Here is an 18005-nt window from a genome sequence, read left to right as displayed (position 1 = left end):
AGACTTGAGTTCAGAAGGATTTGAGTTCCAGGTTTGATGCTTATTCACCCTTTTGAGCAGTCAGGGTTGGATATTCCAGCGTATCAGTAAGCATGTTTTCAAGGAGGGTTTGAAAATAACCTTGAATTATTTCTTTATTTCACTGGTAATCTCTTACTGGAGCTTTGAAAGGAGTGTCTTTTTTTTTGGGAGTACATATAGGGCATACGATCATTGTGACCTGCTGATCACATATAAATTATATAAAAATATGGCATCATGGAGCTTTGTTGAAGTAAAGAAAGTCATTGGGAACCCAGAGGAAATCTCTTCCCAACTAAGATCATATTTCACACAAAGGAAGGTGGCTGTGGATGACACAAAAGACTGCAATTGCTGAAATACAGAGCACAAACAAAGTGCAGGAGTAACTCAGTGGGTCAGGCAGCATCTGTGGAGGGAAATGGACAGTTGACATTTTGGGTCTTGGCCTTCATATGTATATGGTTCTTAGAAATCAATTGTGACAGACCCGACATTACTGCAGGAGTTCATCTTGGCCTACCATCTTCTTAGGGCAATTGGCCCTTTGGTCCAACTTGTCTATATTGACCAAAATGTCCATCTGAACTAGTTCAATTTTGGCCCATTTCCCTTGAACCCTTTCCTAACTGTGCATTCACCCTATCTATGCCCTTCAAGATTTTATACACCTCTATAAGGTCATCATTCAGGCTACGCTCCTAAGAATAAAGTCCTAGCCTGGCTAACCTTTTCCTATAATTTGACCTTTCGAGTCCTGACAATATTCTTGGAAATCTTCTTTACATTCTTTCCAGCTAAATTGTGTCCTTCCTATAATAGAGTAACTAAAACTACGTATATACAGTAGACCAGGTGCAGCTTCAGCAACATCCTATCTAACTGCAATATATAATCCCAACTCCAATGCTCAGTGCCCTGACTACACCTGTTTCATCAGTGAATTTTTAGTACATAAGAAGTAAAGATGCCCATTGATACACACAACATAAAATATGATTATGTTTGCAACTCCTTGGAAAAGCTGAGGAAATGAGTTATGGATTTCTCCACTCAATAGAACTGTAAGGATACCTTTAAAGTAACATTGAAGTTGCTTAGAAGGTGGATAAATGGTATCAAGGGTGATTAGGAGTGGGAAATAATTGCTTATCTTGTCAGTATCACAGCAGTTCTGTAAAGCAATTTGAAGGAAATTTGAGAATACAGACTCTTCCTGTTTATGTGCAAGTGGCACGAAAGATGCTGGTTATATTTTGTCTGCAACTAGAGTGGTAACTAAGTAAGTTGAGAATAGGCCAGAAAGAAAGAAAGCTCTTTCATGGGTCAGGATACTGTAGAGCTTTGATACAATCTAGAATGTTATATATATTTTCCTAATTATTTGTCATACCGTACATGAGCTGGTTTGAACCTGCAGTATTATTGACAGAGGCACAATCCTGGTTGAGAGTGGCTGTACTGGGATTTTGTCCAGTTCAACAAAGCTGTGGTGAGCTCAGAAATGTTATCATTTGTCATTGACATGGTATGAACAGAGATGCAGAATCTGCAACATGAAAAGAGGTCATTTGATCTGTTGTGCATGTGCATCTTTTGAAAGAATGGTAGAATCAAACCTTCCTGAAGTTGGCATCAAAACTTCCTGCAGTAGCATTAATTCCGTTGAATAATTTGTTTGGGCAGCCCAGTAAGAAAATCCATTGGGGCATTGAAAAGCAGTCATGGTTCTGGGATTCTCTGGTAACTGAAGTCCATGGATTTTCTTTCACAAGAGATAGAAATGTGATGGTGAAAGTTGTATATGTGCTGGGTATGTGATAGTTTTGGGGGGAGATTAAGGATGAGGATCTGCAATCTGTGTATGTGTGTATATATCTTTGCAAGTATGAGTGTCTTTGCTTGCCTGTGTCAACACAAGTACTTAGCTCACAATTTCTGAACAATAAATTATGTTCACTTTAGCTTCACTTCTTTCTAGCAGTTTTCCACATGTTGTGATGGTGTTTTGAGAGCAAATGAAATCTGAAACTTAAATCATAACATGAACCAGTCTAGATGCCTCAGAAACCTAAATCATTTCATCTTGCACCATCTCTCTAACCGTGCTTTTATTTACACTAAACTATTTCTTTACTCATGAAAAGATGGAACTGGGAGTAATTCTGAAATCACTACCCTTGAGGTCCATAAGATAAAGGGGCAGAATTAGGCCATTCAGCCTGCTGCGCCACTTCATCATGGCTGATCCCAGATCTCAGTCAACCCCATACACCTGCCTTCTTGCCATATCCTTTGATGCCCTGACCAATGAGGAAACTACCAACTTCCAACTTAAATATACTCACAAACTTGGCCTCCACTGCAGTCTGTGGCAGAGCATTCCACAGATTCACTACTCTCTGACTAAAGAAATTCCTTCTTGCCTTTGTCCTAAAAGGTCATCCCTCAATTTTGAGGCTGTTCTGGGCAACCCACCAGAGGAAGCATCCTCTCCACATCCACTTTACCTAGTCCTCTCAATGTTCAGTAGGTTTCAATGTGATCCCCCTGCATTCTTCTAAATTCCAGTGAGTATAGGCCCAAAGCTGCCAAACACTCCCCATATGTTAACCCCTTCATTCCCAGAATCATCCTCATGAACCTCCTCTGGACTTGCTCCAATGACAACACATCCTTTCTGAGATATAGGGCTCAAACCTGTTAACAATACCCCATGTGCAGCCTGCCTAGCGTCTTATAAAGCTTCAGCATTATCTCCTTGCTTTTATATTCTATTCCCCTTGAAATAAATGCCAACATTGCACTTGCAATTGCAACATTACAATTGCACTTTATCACAGATTCAACCTGTAAATTAACCTTCCGGGAGTCTTGCACGAGGACTGCTAAGTCCCTCTGCACATCTAATGTTTGAACCTTCTCCCCATTTATATAATAGTTCACACTAGTGTTCCTTTTTACCAAAAAGCATTACCATAAATTTCCCAACAATGTATTCCATCTGCCACTTTTTTGTTCATTCTTCCAATTTGTCTAAGTTCTGTTGCAATTGCATTGCTTCCTCAGCATTACCTACCCCTCCACCTATCTTCATATCATCCACAAACTTTGCCACAAAGCCATCAATTCCATTATCCAAATCATTGACAAACAATGTGAAAAGTAGTGGTCCCAATACTGACCCCAAGGAACACCACTAGTCACTGGCAGTCAACCAGAAAAGGCCCCCTTTATTCCCACTCATTGCTTCCTGCCTGTCAGCCATTCCTCTCTCCATGTCAGTATCTTTCCTGTAACGCCATAGGATTTTATCTTGTTATGCAGCCCCATGTGTGGCACCTTATCGTCCTTCTGAAAGTCCAAGTAAATGAGATCCACTGCCTCTCCTTTGTTCACCCTGCTTGTTACTTCTTCGAAAAACTCCAACAGATTTGTCAGTTGAGATTTCCCTTGACAAAAACCACGCTGACTTTGAATTATTTTATCATTAGTCTTCAAGTACCCAGAAACATCATCCTTAATAATAGACTCCCAACACTTTCCCAACCACTGAGGTCAGGTTAACTGGCCTATAATTTCCTTTATTTTGCCTTCCTCCCTTAAAGAGTGGAGTGGCATTTGCAATCTTCCAGTCCTCCAGGACCATGTCAGAATCAAGTGGTTCTTGAAAGATCATGACCAATATACCTGTTATCTCTTCAGGACTCTAGGATGTAGTCCATCTGGTCCAGGTGATTTATCCACCTTAAAACCTTGAGTTTGCCTAGAACTCTTTCCTTTGTAATAGCAATGGCACTCACTCCTACTCCCTGACACTCACAGACCTCTGGCACAGTCAAGACTGATGCAAAGTACCCATTAAGTTCATCTGCTATTTCTCTGTCCATTATTAATACCTCACCAGCATCATTTTCCAGTGGTCCAATATCAACTCTCACCTCCCTTTTATTCTTTATATAACTGAAAAAACTTTCAGTATCCTACTTTATATTATTGGCTAGTTTGCCCTCATATTTCATCTTTTCCCTTCTAATAGCCTTTTGTTGAATTTTAAAGGCTTCCCAATCATCCAACTTCCCACTCACTTTTGCTCCCTTATATGCCCTTTCCTTGGCTTTTATGCAGTCCTTAACTTCCCTTGTCAGCCATAGTTGCTTAACCCTGCTATTTGAGAGCATCTGTGGAACATATCTATCCTGCGCCTTGTGAACTATTCCCAGAGACTCCAGCCATCTCTGCTGTGTCGTCATCCCTGCCAGTATCCTCCTCCAATCCACTTGGGCAAGCTCCTCTCTCATGCCTCTATAATTCCCTTTATTCCGTTGTGATACTGATAGATGTGACTTATACTGTACTTCTCCCTCGCAAATTGCAGTATGAATTCAATCATATTATGATCACTACCTCCTAAGCGTTCCTTTACATCCTAATAAAATCGGGGTTATTACACAACACCCAGTCTAAGCTGGCCTTTCCCCAATTAGGCTCTAGCTCAAGCTGCTCTTTTAAAAAAAAGTCGTCTTGTAGGCATTCAACAAATTCCCTCTCTTGCGATCCAACACCAATCTGATTTTCCCAATCCCCTTGCATGTTGAAGTCCCCCATTACAATTGTGACATTGCCCTTTCCAGCTCCCTTTGCAATCTCAACCCCACATCTTGGTTACTATTTGGGGGGCTACGTATGATTCCCATAATGTTTTTTTAACCCTTGCAGTTTCCTAACTCCACCCACGAAGATTCAACATTCACTGATCCTATGTCATCTTTTTCTAAAGATGTAATTCCATCTCTTGCTAACAAAGCCACACCACTGCCTATGCTTTCTTGCCTATCTTTTCGATACAAAGTATATCCTTTGATGTTTAGCTCCCAAGAATGGCCTTTCAGCCATGACTCAGTGATGCCCACAATGTCATACCGACCAATTTCTAATTGTGCATCAGTTTGTCCACCTCATTCCAAATGCTATATGCATTTACATACAACACCTTCAGTCCTGCATTCTCACCCTTTTGAATTTTGTGACTGTAGTACAATTTAACTCTTTGGTCTATCTGCATTTGTACCTAATATTTGGGTTGACCTTCCTTACATTCACGTTACATCCATCATCTACTTGTAAACGTGCTGGCTCATCTTCAGCTCTATCATACTGGTTCCCATCCCCCTGCCATATTAGCTTAAACCACTCCTGAACAGCTCTAGTAAATCTATCTGCAATAATATTGTTCCCCCTCAGATTCAGTTGCAACCCGTCATTTTTGTAGAGGTCACACCTGCCCCAGAAGAGGTCCCAATTATCCAGAAATCTAAATCCCTGCCCCTGCTCCAATTCTTCAGCCACACATTTATTTGCCACCTCATTCTATTCCTATCCTCTCTGTCACGTGGCACAGGTCCTGCTTAATCTCTTTCCAGGTTCCTCAGGTTTGCTCAAAGGTAGCACTGTTCTTCAACCTCCCCTTTAAAGACTCTTTGCAGCCTTGAATTTTGCACTGGGAAGGCTATTTTCCAACCTGGAATTATGTATCTTGTCAAAGGAGCATCTGGCTGTCCCCTAATCATTGAATTCCCTGTTACTGATGCATTCCCCGGTTCTTTCTTCCTGGTCTACATTTCAGTCACCAGTTCCTGCTGCATATTTTTAAGTAGAAGGATGTAAAAGCAATTGTGTTATTTAAGGTTGTAACTTCACAAAAACATTGACTGGGATTGCCTTAGTCCAAGGGAATGAATTTCTAAAAGGCATTCAAAAGGGCTATTTGAAGCAGTATGGAGCAATACTGGGGAGGGGGCTGTATTAGACCTTATCATATGGAATGAGGACATTTGAGATTGAAGTGCCTGTGGACATACCCTTTGGGAAGAGTGATCATAGCTTGATAAGCTTCAGGGTAGTCATGGGAAAAAGATAAAGTTGTCCTCTATTGAGGGCCCTAAACTGGGAAAAGGGAGTAAGAAATTAGGAGAGCAAAAGAGAGTTATGAAATGATCTTGGCAAATAGAATTGAGAAGATTCCTAAAATGTTTTATAAGCTTATTAGAAACAAGAAGGTAGCTAAGGAAGATCCATGGATAGGACTTATCCTAAGATGCTAAAAGATTTTTGGAACTCTCCAGAGACCTTTGCATCTCCACTGGCCACATATGAGGTACTAGAAGACTGGATGATGGCTAATGTTGTCTCCCTGTTCAAAAAGGGCAGTATGGATAAACCTGGAAACTACAGACCAGTGAGCCTTGCATCAGTGGTAGGGGAGGCTGTTGGAAAAGATTCTATGGAACAGGTTTTATGTCCATTTGGAAAGGCGGGGACTGATTAGGAGCAGTCAGCAAGGTTTTGTGCAGGGGAGATCATGTCTCATAAATATGATTGAGGTTTTTTGAGAAAATAGCTATGAGTATTGCTTTATTATTGTCATGTATCAATATACAGTGAAAACTTCTCTTGCATATGGTGGGTACAGATATCATTACAGAGTGCATTGAGGTATAACAAGGTAAAACAATAACAATGCAGAATAATGTGTAACAACTACAGAGAAAGTGCAGTATATGTAAAAAAAAAAATAAGGTACAAGATCATAACATGGTAGATTATGAGATCAAAGTTCAAAATAGATTTTATTACTTGATGCTTTCAACTCTCTGAACTTTTGTGCCATTGATGTAGACATGATTATATATACTGCCTCCCCCTTCCTAAAGTCAATAACCAACTCTTCTATATTGACATTGAGGGAAATGTTGTTGTCTTGACACCATGTTACTAAGTTCTCATCTCCTTCCACTCATTATTTGACATAACACCCACTACAGTGGTATCATCTGCAAATTTGTAGAAGGAGTTAGAGCAGAATCTGGTCACACAGTCCTGAGTGTACAGGGGGCTGAGGACGCAACCTTGTGGAGCTCCAGTGTTGAGAATAATGTTGGTGGAAGTGTTGCTGCCTATCCTTACTGATTGCAGTCTGTTGGTCAAGAAGTCAGAGATCCAGTTGCAGAGGGAGGTGTTGACACCCAGGGTCCAGAGTTTGGTAAATGGTTTGCTTGGAATTATCTTGTTAAAGACAGAACTGTAGTCAATAAAAATAGTCTGATGCAGATTGTTTTACTATCCAGATGCTCTACAGATGAGTATAGGGCCCGGAAAACTAATGAAAACAAGATAGATGTGGGTTACATGGACTTTAGTAAGACTTTTGACTAGGTCTTGTGTGGTAGGCTGATTTAGAGGGTTCAAGCAATCTGAGACTCGTTAGCACACTGGATCTAAAATTGGCATGATTATAGGAAGCAGATGGTGGTGGGGTGAAGGGTATTTTTCTGACGAGGCTTATAGCAAGTGGTGTATCACTGGCATTGGTGATGGGTCATTTCTTATTTGAAACATGTAGAAGACCATAAGTCATAGGAGCAAAATTAGGTCATTTGGCCCATCGAGTGCTCCACCATTTCATCATCATGACTCATCAATTTCCTTTCCAACCCCACTCGCCTGCCTTCTCCCCGTAACCTTTCACATCTGACTAATCAAGAACCTATCAACTTCCACTGTAAATACACCCATTGACCTGGTCTCCTCAGCCTCCTGTGGTAACGAATTTCACAGATTCACCAACCTCGGTCTAAAGAAATTCCTCCTTAACTCCATTCTAAATAGACATGTCTCTATTCTGAATCTGTGCCCTCTGGTCCTAGACTCCCTACCACAGGAAACTTCCTCTCCACATTCGTTCTATCTAGGCCTTTCAACATTCGATGGGTTTCAATGAGATCTCCCCTCATTCTTCTAAATTCCGGCAAGTAAAGGCCCAGAGGCACCAATCACATATGATAGGCTTTTCATTCCTGGAATCATTCTCGTGAATCTCCTTTGAAACCTCTCCAATGTCAACACATCCTTTCTTAAGTAAGGGGCACAAAACTGCAGACGGTACACCAAGTGAGGCTTGCCAGTGCTTTGTAAAGCCTCAGCATTACATACTTGTTTTTATATTCTAGTTCTCTCAAAATGAATGCTAACATTGTATTTACCTTCCTCACCACTGACTCAATCTGCAAATTAACCTTTAGGAATCCTGCATGGGGACTCCCATGTCCCTTTGCATCTTGGACTTTTGAATTTCTCCCCATTTAGAAAATAGTCTATGCCTTTGTTCCATCTACCAAAATGCATGACGAGACACGTTATGATACTATATTGCACTTGCCACTTCTTTGCCCGTTCTCCACTCTGTCCAAGTCCTGCAGCCACTCTGCTTCCTCAACACTACCTGCCCCTCCACCTGTCTTCCTATCATCTGCAGACTTGGCCACAAAGCCATCAATTCCATCATCCAAATCATTGACAGGATGTAAACAGAGGCAGTCCCAACACTGACTCCTGCAGAACACCACTAGTCCCCAGCAGCCAATCAGAAAAGGTTCTCTTTATTCCCACTCTTTGCCTCCTGCCAATCAGCCAATGCTCTATCCATGCTAGTATCTTTCCTGTAGTGCCATGGGCTGTTAACTTGTTAAGCAGTCTCATGTGTGGCACCTTGTCAAGAAGGCCTTCTGAAAATCCAAGTACATGACATCTACCAATTCTCCTTTGTTTATCCTGCTTGCTATGCGAAGAATTCCAACAGACTAGTCAGGCAAGATTTTCCCTTAAGGAAGCCATGCTGACTTTGGCCTATTGTATTACGTGGCTCCAAGTACCCCGAAAACAAATCCTTAACAATCAGCTTCAACATCGTTCTAGCCATTGAGGTCGGATTAACTGGCCTATAACTTCCTTTCTTCCGCTTCCCTCCCTTCTTGAAGAGTGGAGTGACATTTACAATTTTTAAGTCCTCTGGAACCACTCCAGAATCTAGTGATTCTTGGAAGATCATACTAATACCTCCACAATCTCTTCAGCTACCTCTTTCAGAACCCTGGTCCAGGTGGCTTATCTACCTTCACACTTTTCAGTTTCCCAAATACCTTCTCCTAGTAAAAGTGACTATACTCATTTCTGCCCCCTGACACTCTCAAACCTCCGACACACTGTTAGTGTCTTCCACAGTGAAGACTCATGCAAAATGCTCATTTAGTTCGTCCACTATTTCCTTGTCCCCCATTACTATCTCTCCAGCATCATTTTTTTGTGGTTCAATATCTGTTCTCACCTTATAGATCTGAAAAAAAAACTTTTGGTGTCCTCGTTGATATTGTTGGCTAGCTTACCTTCATATTTCATATTTTCCCTCCTTGTGGGTTTTTTAGTTGCCTTCTGTTGGTTTTTAAAAGTGTCCCAGTCCTCTTAACTTACCATTATTTTTTGCTCTATTATATATCCTCTCTTTTACTTTTATGTTGGCTTTGACTTCAGAATCAGAATCACATTTAATATCACTGGCATATGTCTTGAAATCAGTTGTTATGCGGCAGCAGTACATTGCAATACATAATAATAACACTGTGAATTACAGTAAGAAATATATTTAAAAGTTAAATAAATAGTGCAAAAAATGTAGTGAGATGGTGTTCATGGGTTAAATGTCCATTGAGAAGTCTATTGGGAGGGGGAAGACACTTCTCCTGAATCACTGATTATGTGCCTTCAGGTTCCTGTACCTCTTCGCTGATGGTAGCAATGCGACGAGAGCATGTTCTGGGTGATGGGATCCTTAATGATGCCTTTGAGGCATCGCTTCTTGGAGATGTCCTCGATGCTGGGGAGGCTAGTGCCCATGATGGAGCTGACTTGAGTTTACAACTTTATGCAGCTTCTTACATTCTTGCACAGTGGCTGCCCCATACCAGATGATGACACAGCCAGTTAGAATGCTCTCCACGGTACATCTAGAAATTTGCAAGTGTCTTTGGTGACATACCAAGTCTTCTCAAACTGGCAGGTGTGTTCAAAGACATTTTCAATCTCTCATTGCTACAGTCAGAAGTTCCCACCTGATTCAAACGGGCAACAATCATACCAGTGCCCAAGAAGAGTAGGGTGAGCTTCCTTAATGATTATCGTCCAGTAGCACTCACATCTACAGTGATGAAGTATTTTGAGAGGTTGATTATGGCTAGTATCAACTTCTGCCTCAGAAAAGACCTGGAGTGCACTGCAATTTGCCTATCACCATAATAGGTTTACAAAAGACGCAATCTCATTGGATCACCTGTCAAGCCACAGTTGCGACATTCTGACTTTAAAATGCTACTACTTTTTTTGGGATGTATCTATACTGTGCCTTCCAAATTGCTCACAGAAACACCAGCCATTACTGCTCTGCCATCATCCCTGCTAGTGTCCCCTTCCAATCAACTTTGGCCAGCTCCTCTCTCATGTGCCTAATTCTCTTTACTCCACTGTAACACTGACTTCAGCTTTTCCCTCTCAAATTGCAAGATGAATTCTATCATATTATGATCACTGTCTCCTAATCTCCCTAATCAAATCTGGTTCTTATACAACACCCAATCCAGAGTAGCTGATCTACCAGGCTCAACCACAAGCCACCTTGTAGGCAGACTACAAACTCCCCCTCTTGGAATCCAACACCAACCAGATTTTCCCGATCTACCTGCATATTGAATACCTGACTATTGTAACGTTACCCTGTCATAGTTTTGTATCTCCCATTGTAATTTTGCAGCGTATATCCTGGCTACTGTTCTGAGGCCTATATATAACTCCCATCAGCATCGTCTTAACCTTGCAGTTTCTTAACTTTACCTGCAAGGATTCTTTGTCTTCTGATCCTATGTCATCTTTTTCTAAGGATTTGTTTTCATATTTCTTTCCAACAGAGAGACACCCCACCCCTTCTGTCTACCTGCCTGTCCTTTCAATACAATGTATATCCTTGGATGTTAACTCCCAACTATGATCTTCTTTCAGCCACAACTCAGTGATGCACACAGCATTATACCAGCCAATCTCTAACTGTGCTACAAGATCATCTATGTTACTCCATATGCTGCATGCATTCAAATATAACACCTTCAGTCCTGTTTTCATCACCCTTTTCAATTTGGCCTCCATGTTACACTTCAGCTTGTCCCACTGACTGCAAATTTGTCTTATCATCTGCCTGACCATCCTCACAGTCTCACTGTATCAACTGCCCCATCCTCATCCCAATCACTCTGGTTCCCATCCCCCTACCAAATCAGTTTAAAACGTCCCCAACAGTTACAGCAAACCTACCCGCAAGTATATTGGTGTCCCTTGAGTTCAGTCCTTTTTATACTGGTTATACCTACCCCAGAAGCTATATCAATGATCTAGAAATCAGAAGCCCTGCCCCCTACACCAGTTCATCAGCCATGTATTCATTTACCAAATCATCTTAGTTTTACCCTTGCTGCTGCGTGCCACAGGCAGTAATACATAGATTACTACCCATGAAGTCCTGCATTTCAGTCTTCTACCTAACTTCTTGTATTCTATCTTTAGGACCTTCTCCTTTTCCTACTTGTGCCGTTGTTACCAATATGTTCCACAATTTCCGACCGTACACTATCTCCCTTTAGAATGATCCGAGATACTCCTGATCCTGGCACTTGGGTGGCAACATACCATCCTGGTGTCTCTTTCACATCCACAAAATCTCCTGTCTGCTCTTATGGAATCCCCTATCACTGCTGCAGTCCTCTTCTCCTCCCTTCCCTTCCGAGCCATAGCGTCAGACTCCGTGCCAGCGACCCGGTCCCTATGGTTCTCCCCTCTTCCCCCCCCCCCCCCCCCCCCCCCCCCGGTTAGGTTCTCCTTAACAGTTTCCAAAATTACTTAATTAAGTCACTTATTATTGAGGGGAACTGCCACAGGGGTACTTTATCAAAAAGTGATTAATGTAAGAGGAGTAGGGCACATGGAGTTGGTGGGCCAAAAAGCCTGTTTTCATGCTGTATCACTCTAAATATCACTAGGAAGACTCTAGTTCTAATTCTGAATGGAAAGGGATTTTGCCTTTTCACTTTTCTGGTATTCTCCCTCACTCCACTTTTTTAGGGTAAGATTGTTGGATAACCTCAGAATGAGTATTTCTCTGTGGTCGGGTAAATCATGAGACAGGAGAGTCTATACCTTGTTCCCCACTTGTGAAGGCTTCCCTTTGCATTCGCCTTTCTCTCCTATAATCTGAAAGACAGTATAGAGCAACATGAAAGGGTATTGCCTGAAATTCAAAGTCTTTCCCAGGTGCATCTAGCTGGATAATGTGGAATTAATAAATACAATAATAGTCAGGGTCTGGAATTCACTGGCTAAAAGGACGATGTAGACAGAACATCATTACATTAAAGGTTAACTGGATGAGCACTTCATGAACTCTAACCTATAGGCTGGGAAATGGGTTGACTAATAAATTTTAGCTGACATGGAATTAAACAAGATGGTCTGACAGTTGGGTCTTGTGCTATAACTGTATGATAAAAGCCGAAATAAGTCTCACAGTATGTTGTTTTCTGCTCTTCTCTGGCATAGTACAACAATAATTCTGGCATCAACTATGAAAACCTGGGTCCCGAAGAATTGCGCTCATTGCTGACAACGGTTAGTGTTAACCAACTATGAGGTGTGAAAGCTCTTGGAAAACTGGAAGTACAGTGAAGATAAATTTCAATCCTGCATGTTTCATTTATTTGTTTGTGACAGTGTCCTCATGCTGCCATTTTGCACATTGTCTGGTTTTATGTGAATGATAAGTCTGCTTTTGGTCAGATTCCATGGGGCTTTCTCAGTAAATCTGTCTCCTCTTTTTCAGCAATGTGGTGTCATCTCAGAGCACACCAAGAAAATGTGTACAAGGTAAGAATCCTGAAAAATAACTTGCCCTGTAAACAATAAAATATAGTTCTCGACTCTTTATGGTGCTACTTAACCATTAAAAGTGGTTTAAAATACTGTCAGGCGTGAGGCTTGAATGAGTGCAAAGTCATTTAATCATCTGGATTACACACCTATTTGTAAGAAATAAAGAATGAAGGCTCTCAGAAGATGAAGTGACAAATAGTAATGTTAGGAAATAGGAATGAAGTATCAAATGTGAAGTAGTCTAAAATGGGTTTGAAGTATATGTTTGTAAATGCTGGAGTATGATAAGTAAGACTAATATCTCATGAGATTCTGATGTTAAGCCCCAACGGAAATCTTGCTCAGAGCAGATGAAGATTAATACATAATATTCTTGGATACAAGATACTCAGGAAATATGGAGAAAGAAGCAAAATTTGGGTTGGCAGTTTTCACCAAATCATTGTTAAACAAAAGGTTGATGTAGTTGAGTTAGTATCCATTTGATAGAGGAAGTTTAACATGAGGGGATATGAAAAGTGAATTGAGAAATAATGGGGAGTTGAGGAATGAATTTGTGGCCATTGCAGAGAGGTATAAGGATAACTGAGAATTGATTGAGGGGACATTCCCCGTAATTCCCATGTGGATTACATAATAGTGCTAAGGAGAAAGAAAGGGAGGAATACCTGACTATGTTTCAGAAATTTTTCATGATTAATGTATTTCCATCCAGTAGGGTGGAAGAAATGCTGGATTAACTTGTGGGAAGTGAACTTGGTTTCAAAAGAAAAGCATTTAAAGCACAGTCATCATAATATCATGTTTATATTCAATTTGGGAAAGAAGGTAAAGCACAAAATATATCAAACTAGGATTTATAAAAGGGATCTGATCAGGATCAGAATGAAACATTGGTTGGTTAAACAGTAAGTGAAAAATGGATTCCTGCCAAAAAAAAGAGATGATTTGATAATAGAATATGCTCTTTACCAAGAAGCATAAAAGAAGGGAATTTGTAAATGGAATTCACTGAAACATGAAAGATTATTGCCCTAGATTATTGCAGTTGTGATAATGGCTGATTGACAGCAGTGCTTCCTATGCGACAGTTTGGGACCTGGGAACCCATCCCAATGGTTAACAGCAGCTTTGGAGCTCAAAGTGCAGAAATTATTCATCTTGGCTTGAGATCACCATCACAGAAGCCAGTTTAATTCACTTCATGTGATATCAAAAAATGTGTGAAAGCACTGTATGTACTAAAGGCTTAAGAAACAAATAATGTCCTTGAGTAGGACTGAAGACTTGCATTCCAAAACCAGCATGCTTCTAGTCAAATTACTCTGTTACAGCTATAGTACTGGCAGTTACACAACATGTAAGAAATTGCTTCAGTTTGTCATATTCACTAAAAGCAGGACTAATCTGGCTAATTGCCCTTCTCTCAATCATAGTCAAGGTGATGGACTGTTGCTAACAGTTAGGTCAAGTGACAAATACACGGGATTCTGGTTAATTGGGACAAATCGGAACCCATACATTTTGACCCAATTAAGTGGCTGCCCCACTCAACTGATGCTGTTTAAAGACTCAAAAAATGCTGGAGAAACTCAGTAGGCCAGGCAGCATCTATGGAAAAAAGTGCAGCCGATGTTTTGGGCTGTGGCCCTTCCTCAGGCTGGAGCATTTTGTGTGTGTTGCCTGGATTTCCAGCATCTGCAGATTTTCTCTTGTTTGGGCTATTCACTCTAAGCACGGTATAGTGTTTAACGGCTGCACAAGTGCACGCAACTGATACAAGTTTAAAAACATTGCCAACGGTGTCATGTCCCAATGAAGCAGCATAGTGACCCAAATAAACTAAGGGAATCCTGGCTATTTTCTCGATTAGGTTTTGTTCTTTAAGTGCTTTCCCAAATAAACATCTGTCCCGATTAATCAATGGCCCAATTAACCGGAATCCACTGTATTGTCAAATAAACTGCTCACTCATAACCAATTTGGCTTTTGCCAGGACTGCCTGGTTGAAAAAAGCCAAAAGCCTGGTTGAACCCTGATCACAATCTTGGTCAATAGAAGAAAAGTACCAGTGATGTTAGTTATATTTTAGAAAAAAGGTGGAAACATTGTTGTTGCAATTATGTTATGCCAGAAGAGTTACAAGACCCAACTATCTTAATTTGCTTCATCTATTACTTTCTATCATAAGGTAAAATCCACCCTGATGCTCCAAAATCGTCCTGCCATTTATTAAATACTTCCCCTTTCCATTTGCCCTCCCAAAGCACATATGTTGTACTTGATTTTAAATTAAGTAGGATTTTTTGAAGTATTTGTTAATGCCATCTGCTCCATACCACTGATCCCTTAGAACTAACATTTGATATCAGTGTAAGTAAAGGGGAAAACCAAGCCTCCAAGCTTGATTGTAGTCAGTTTTCCTTGAGGAAAGTACAGTGCAAAGTGCTGCAGGAACTCAACAAGTTGAACAGAAATTTGTGGACCTTGAGGTCAGTATTGGACACTGTTTTCACGGCTGACAAATGCAATTGATCAGTGAAGATATGTTAGGAACCTTTTTAAAAAAACAGATAAAGCAGGACAAAGTGTGTGTGTAAAAAAAAAAGTTAACAATAAACTTCGGTGAGTGTTGGATAACTGTAAAATGCCCAGTGATCCAGCCAATGAAGCATATTGGTAGGAAAATTAAGATAATCTAAACTAAATGGTACAATTTGGAAGGAGTTGGTGGTAGCTGCATTCATCTTTGGAGGAATAGGACAAGAGTCAAGATTATTATCACTAATGTGAAATTTGTTGTTTTGTGGCAACACAGTGCAATACATAAAATATACGATAAATAATCATAAATATATATAAAAACATTTAAAAAGTAGTACAAAAAGAGAACAAAAATATTGCTGTAATGTTCATAGGTTCATTGTTCATTCAGCAAACTGATGGTGGAGCAGAAGTTGTTCCTAAAATGTTAGCGTGTGCCTTCAGGCGCACATATTTCGTCTCTGATGGTAGTAATGAGAAGAGTGCAAGTCTTGGATGATGGAAGTCCTTAATGATGGGGTTTTTAAGGCTTTGCCTTTTGAAGATGTCCTCGATGCTGAGGAGGCTAGTGCACATGATAGAGCTGACTGAGTTCACAATTTTCTGTAGCCTTTTTTCTGATCTAGTGCATTGTGGCCCCTTCATGCCAGACAGTGATGCAATCAGTTAGAATTTTCTCCACTGTACATCTATAGAAATTTGCTGGAGTCTTTGGTGACTTACCAAGTCTCCTCAAACTCCTAATGAAATATGGCCGTTGTTGTACTCTCTTTGTAATTGCATCAATATGTTGGGCCCAGGATAGATCTTCAGAGACAAACAAGGAAATCTGCTGATGCTGGAAATCCAAGCAACACACACAATATTGGAGGAGCTCAGCAGGCCAGGCAGCATCTATGGGAAAAAGTATTGTTGACGTTTTGAGCCAAAGCCCTTTGGCAGGACTGGAGGCAAAAAAAGCTGAGGAGTAGATTTTAAAGGTGGGGGGAGGGGAGAAGTAAAGAGCTTGAAAGTTAATCAGTGAAAGAGACAGAAGACCATGGAAGAAAGAAAGGGAGGGGGGGGGAGGAGCACCAGAAGGAGTCGATGGGCTGGCAAGGAGATGAGGTGAGAGAGGGACAAGGGGATGAGAAATAGTGAAGGAGAGGGGAGGAGGGTGGGGGTGCATTACCAGAAGTCTGAGAAATTGATGTTCATGCCATCAGGTTGGAGGTTACCCAAACGGAATATAAGGTGTTGTTCCTCCAACCTAAACGTGGCCTCATCACAACAGTGGAGGAGACCATGGACATATGCTGCGTCCGGTGCTCCCAGTGTGGCCTCCTGTGTATCAGTGAGACCCAGTCTAGATTGGGAGATCGCTTCGCCGAGAACCACTGGATTTCCATGCGGCCACCCATTTTAATTCCACCTCCCATTCCCATTCCAACGTGTCCACCCATGGCCTCCTGCACGTTTTAGGGAGCATCACAATGCTGTGGAAAGAATAATTTACTGAATGGGACTGGGGATTGAGAATCTTGCAAGTACTGGAGGAGCTGGGGTTATTTTAGCAGAGATAGTCAAAAAGAGATTTGATAAGAGCATGTAAACAATGCAGATTAAAGAATTGGAGATGTAACAAGGAATAAAATTACAATTGGTTGTTATCATGAATGCATTAACTGAAGGGATCAAAGATGCTGATTCAGTTATAATTTCCAATGGGAAAATGCTTGAAGAATGGGGAATAAGTAAGGGAGTAAAACGTACTACCAAGCTGCATGTTACTAAATAATTCCCTGTGTACTGTATCACTTACAACACACACAAAATGGTGGAGGAGCTCAGCGGGTCAGGCAGCATCTATGAAAAATAATGAACAGTCTATATTTCAGGCCGGGACCCTTTTTCAGGATTGAGAAAGGAAAGGGAAGATGCCAGAGTAAAAAGGTGGGGGGAGGGTAAAGAGGCTGCTCGACAAAGCGGTCCCCCACTATATCATTTTATCGGTAAAACTACCAATATGAGTTTTTTAACTAGAATAATAAGCAATTTATTAAAAATGAGTTACTTTTAAATATTTTGGTCTAAGAAGTCTTAATTCAGATTTTGAGAATAGACTAGCAACTTTTGGTAATATGTCAATAGACTATCAGATGAAAATTTCTCTTAATGTGATATTGATTACACACAGAAATTCTGCAGCAATCTGAGCAGCACACACTATGCACGTGAAGAGAAACAAAGGGGATATTTTAAATTTCACAGTGGACTCTGGAGCACCTGAAGTTTGTAGTTCTTTTAATAAGGATTGTAAACAGTAGCATGGACATATCGGATTGAATTGCCCATGTTACTGTGCTATGAGAACGATGATGCATGAGATGGGCTGTATCTGATGGAGCAACTCTTGTGGTATGCTTGGAAATGGATGTTTCACAGACAGATGTATGTGTACAGCACTTGGTATGTTCTTGTTTAATTACATGTTGACTATTTTTGTAGATCATTGCGATGCCCTCAGCATACAGATGAGCAGCGGCGATCTGTACGGGTCTACCTCCTGGGATCTTCAGTGTAAGTTCTATTGTGTGCATAAGTGTATTTGATCTGGCAGCTTCTTAGAGTGATGTCTTAACTCTCAATTAAGCAGTTCA

General features: G+C 40.8%; 1 protein-coding gene across 4 annotated transcripts in view; it reads left to right on the top strand.

Annotated features, from left to right (window-relative positions):
* The window catches only part of atxn7l3a (ataxin 7 like 3a), a 68631-nt gene that overhangs the window by 40072 nt on the left and 10554 nt on the right, over window positions 1–18005 (top strand). For all 4 annotated transcript variants that reach the window (XM_073071690.1, XM_073071694.1, XM_073071693.1 and 1 more), the window contains 3 exons: window positions 12493–12561; window positions 12773–12816; window positions 17854–17925. In XM_073071690.1, the coding sequence (XP_072927791.1) occupies window positions 12493–12561; window positions 12773–12816; window positions 17854–17925 (185 nt within the window). The remainder of the gene's footprint in view (window positions 1–12492; window positions 12562–12772; window positions 12817–17853; window positions 17926–18005) is intronic.

Source organism: Hemitrygon akajei, chromosome 18, assembly GCF_048418815.1.
Source record: "Hemitrygon akajei chromosome 18, sHemAka1.3, whole genome shotgun sequence".
NCBI classification, from domain to species: domain Eukaryota; kingdom Metazoa; phylum Chordata; class Chondrichthyes; order Myliobatiformes; family Dasyatidae; genus Hemitrygon; species Hemitrygon akajei.
Note: the sequence above shows the minus strand (reverse complement) of the source record. Positions and strands in the feature narration are given on the sequence as shown.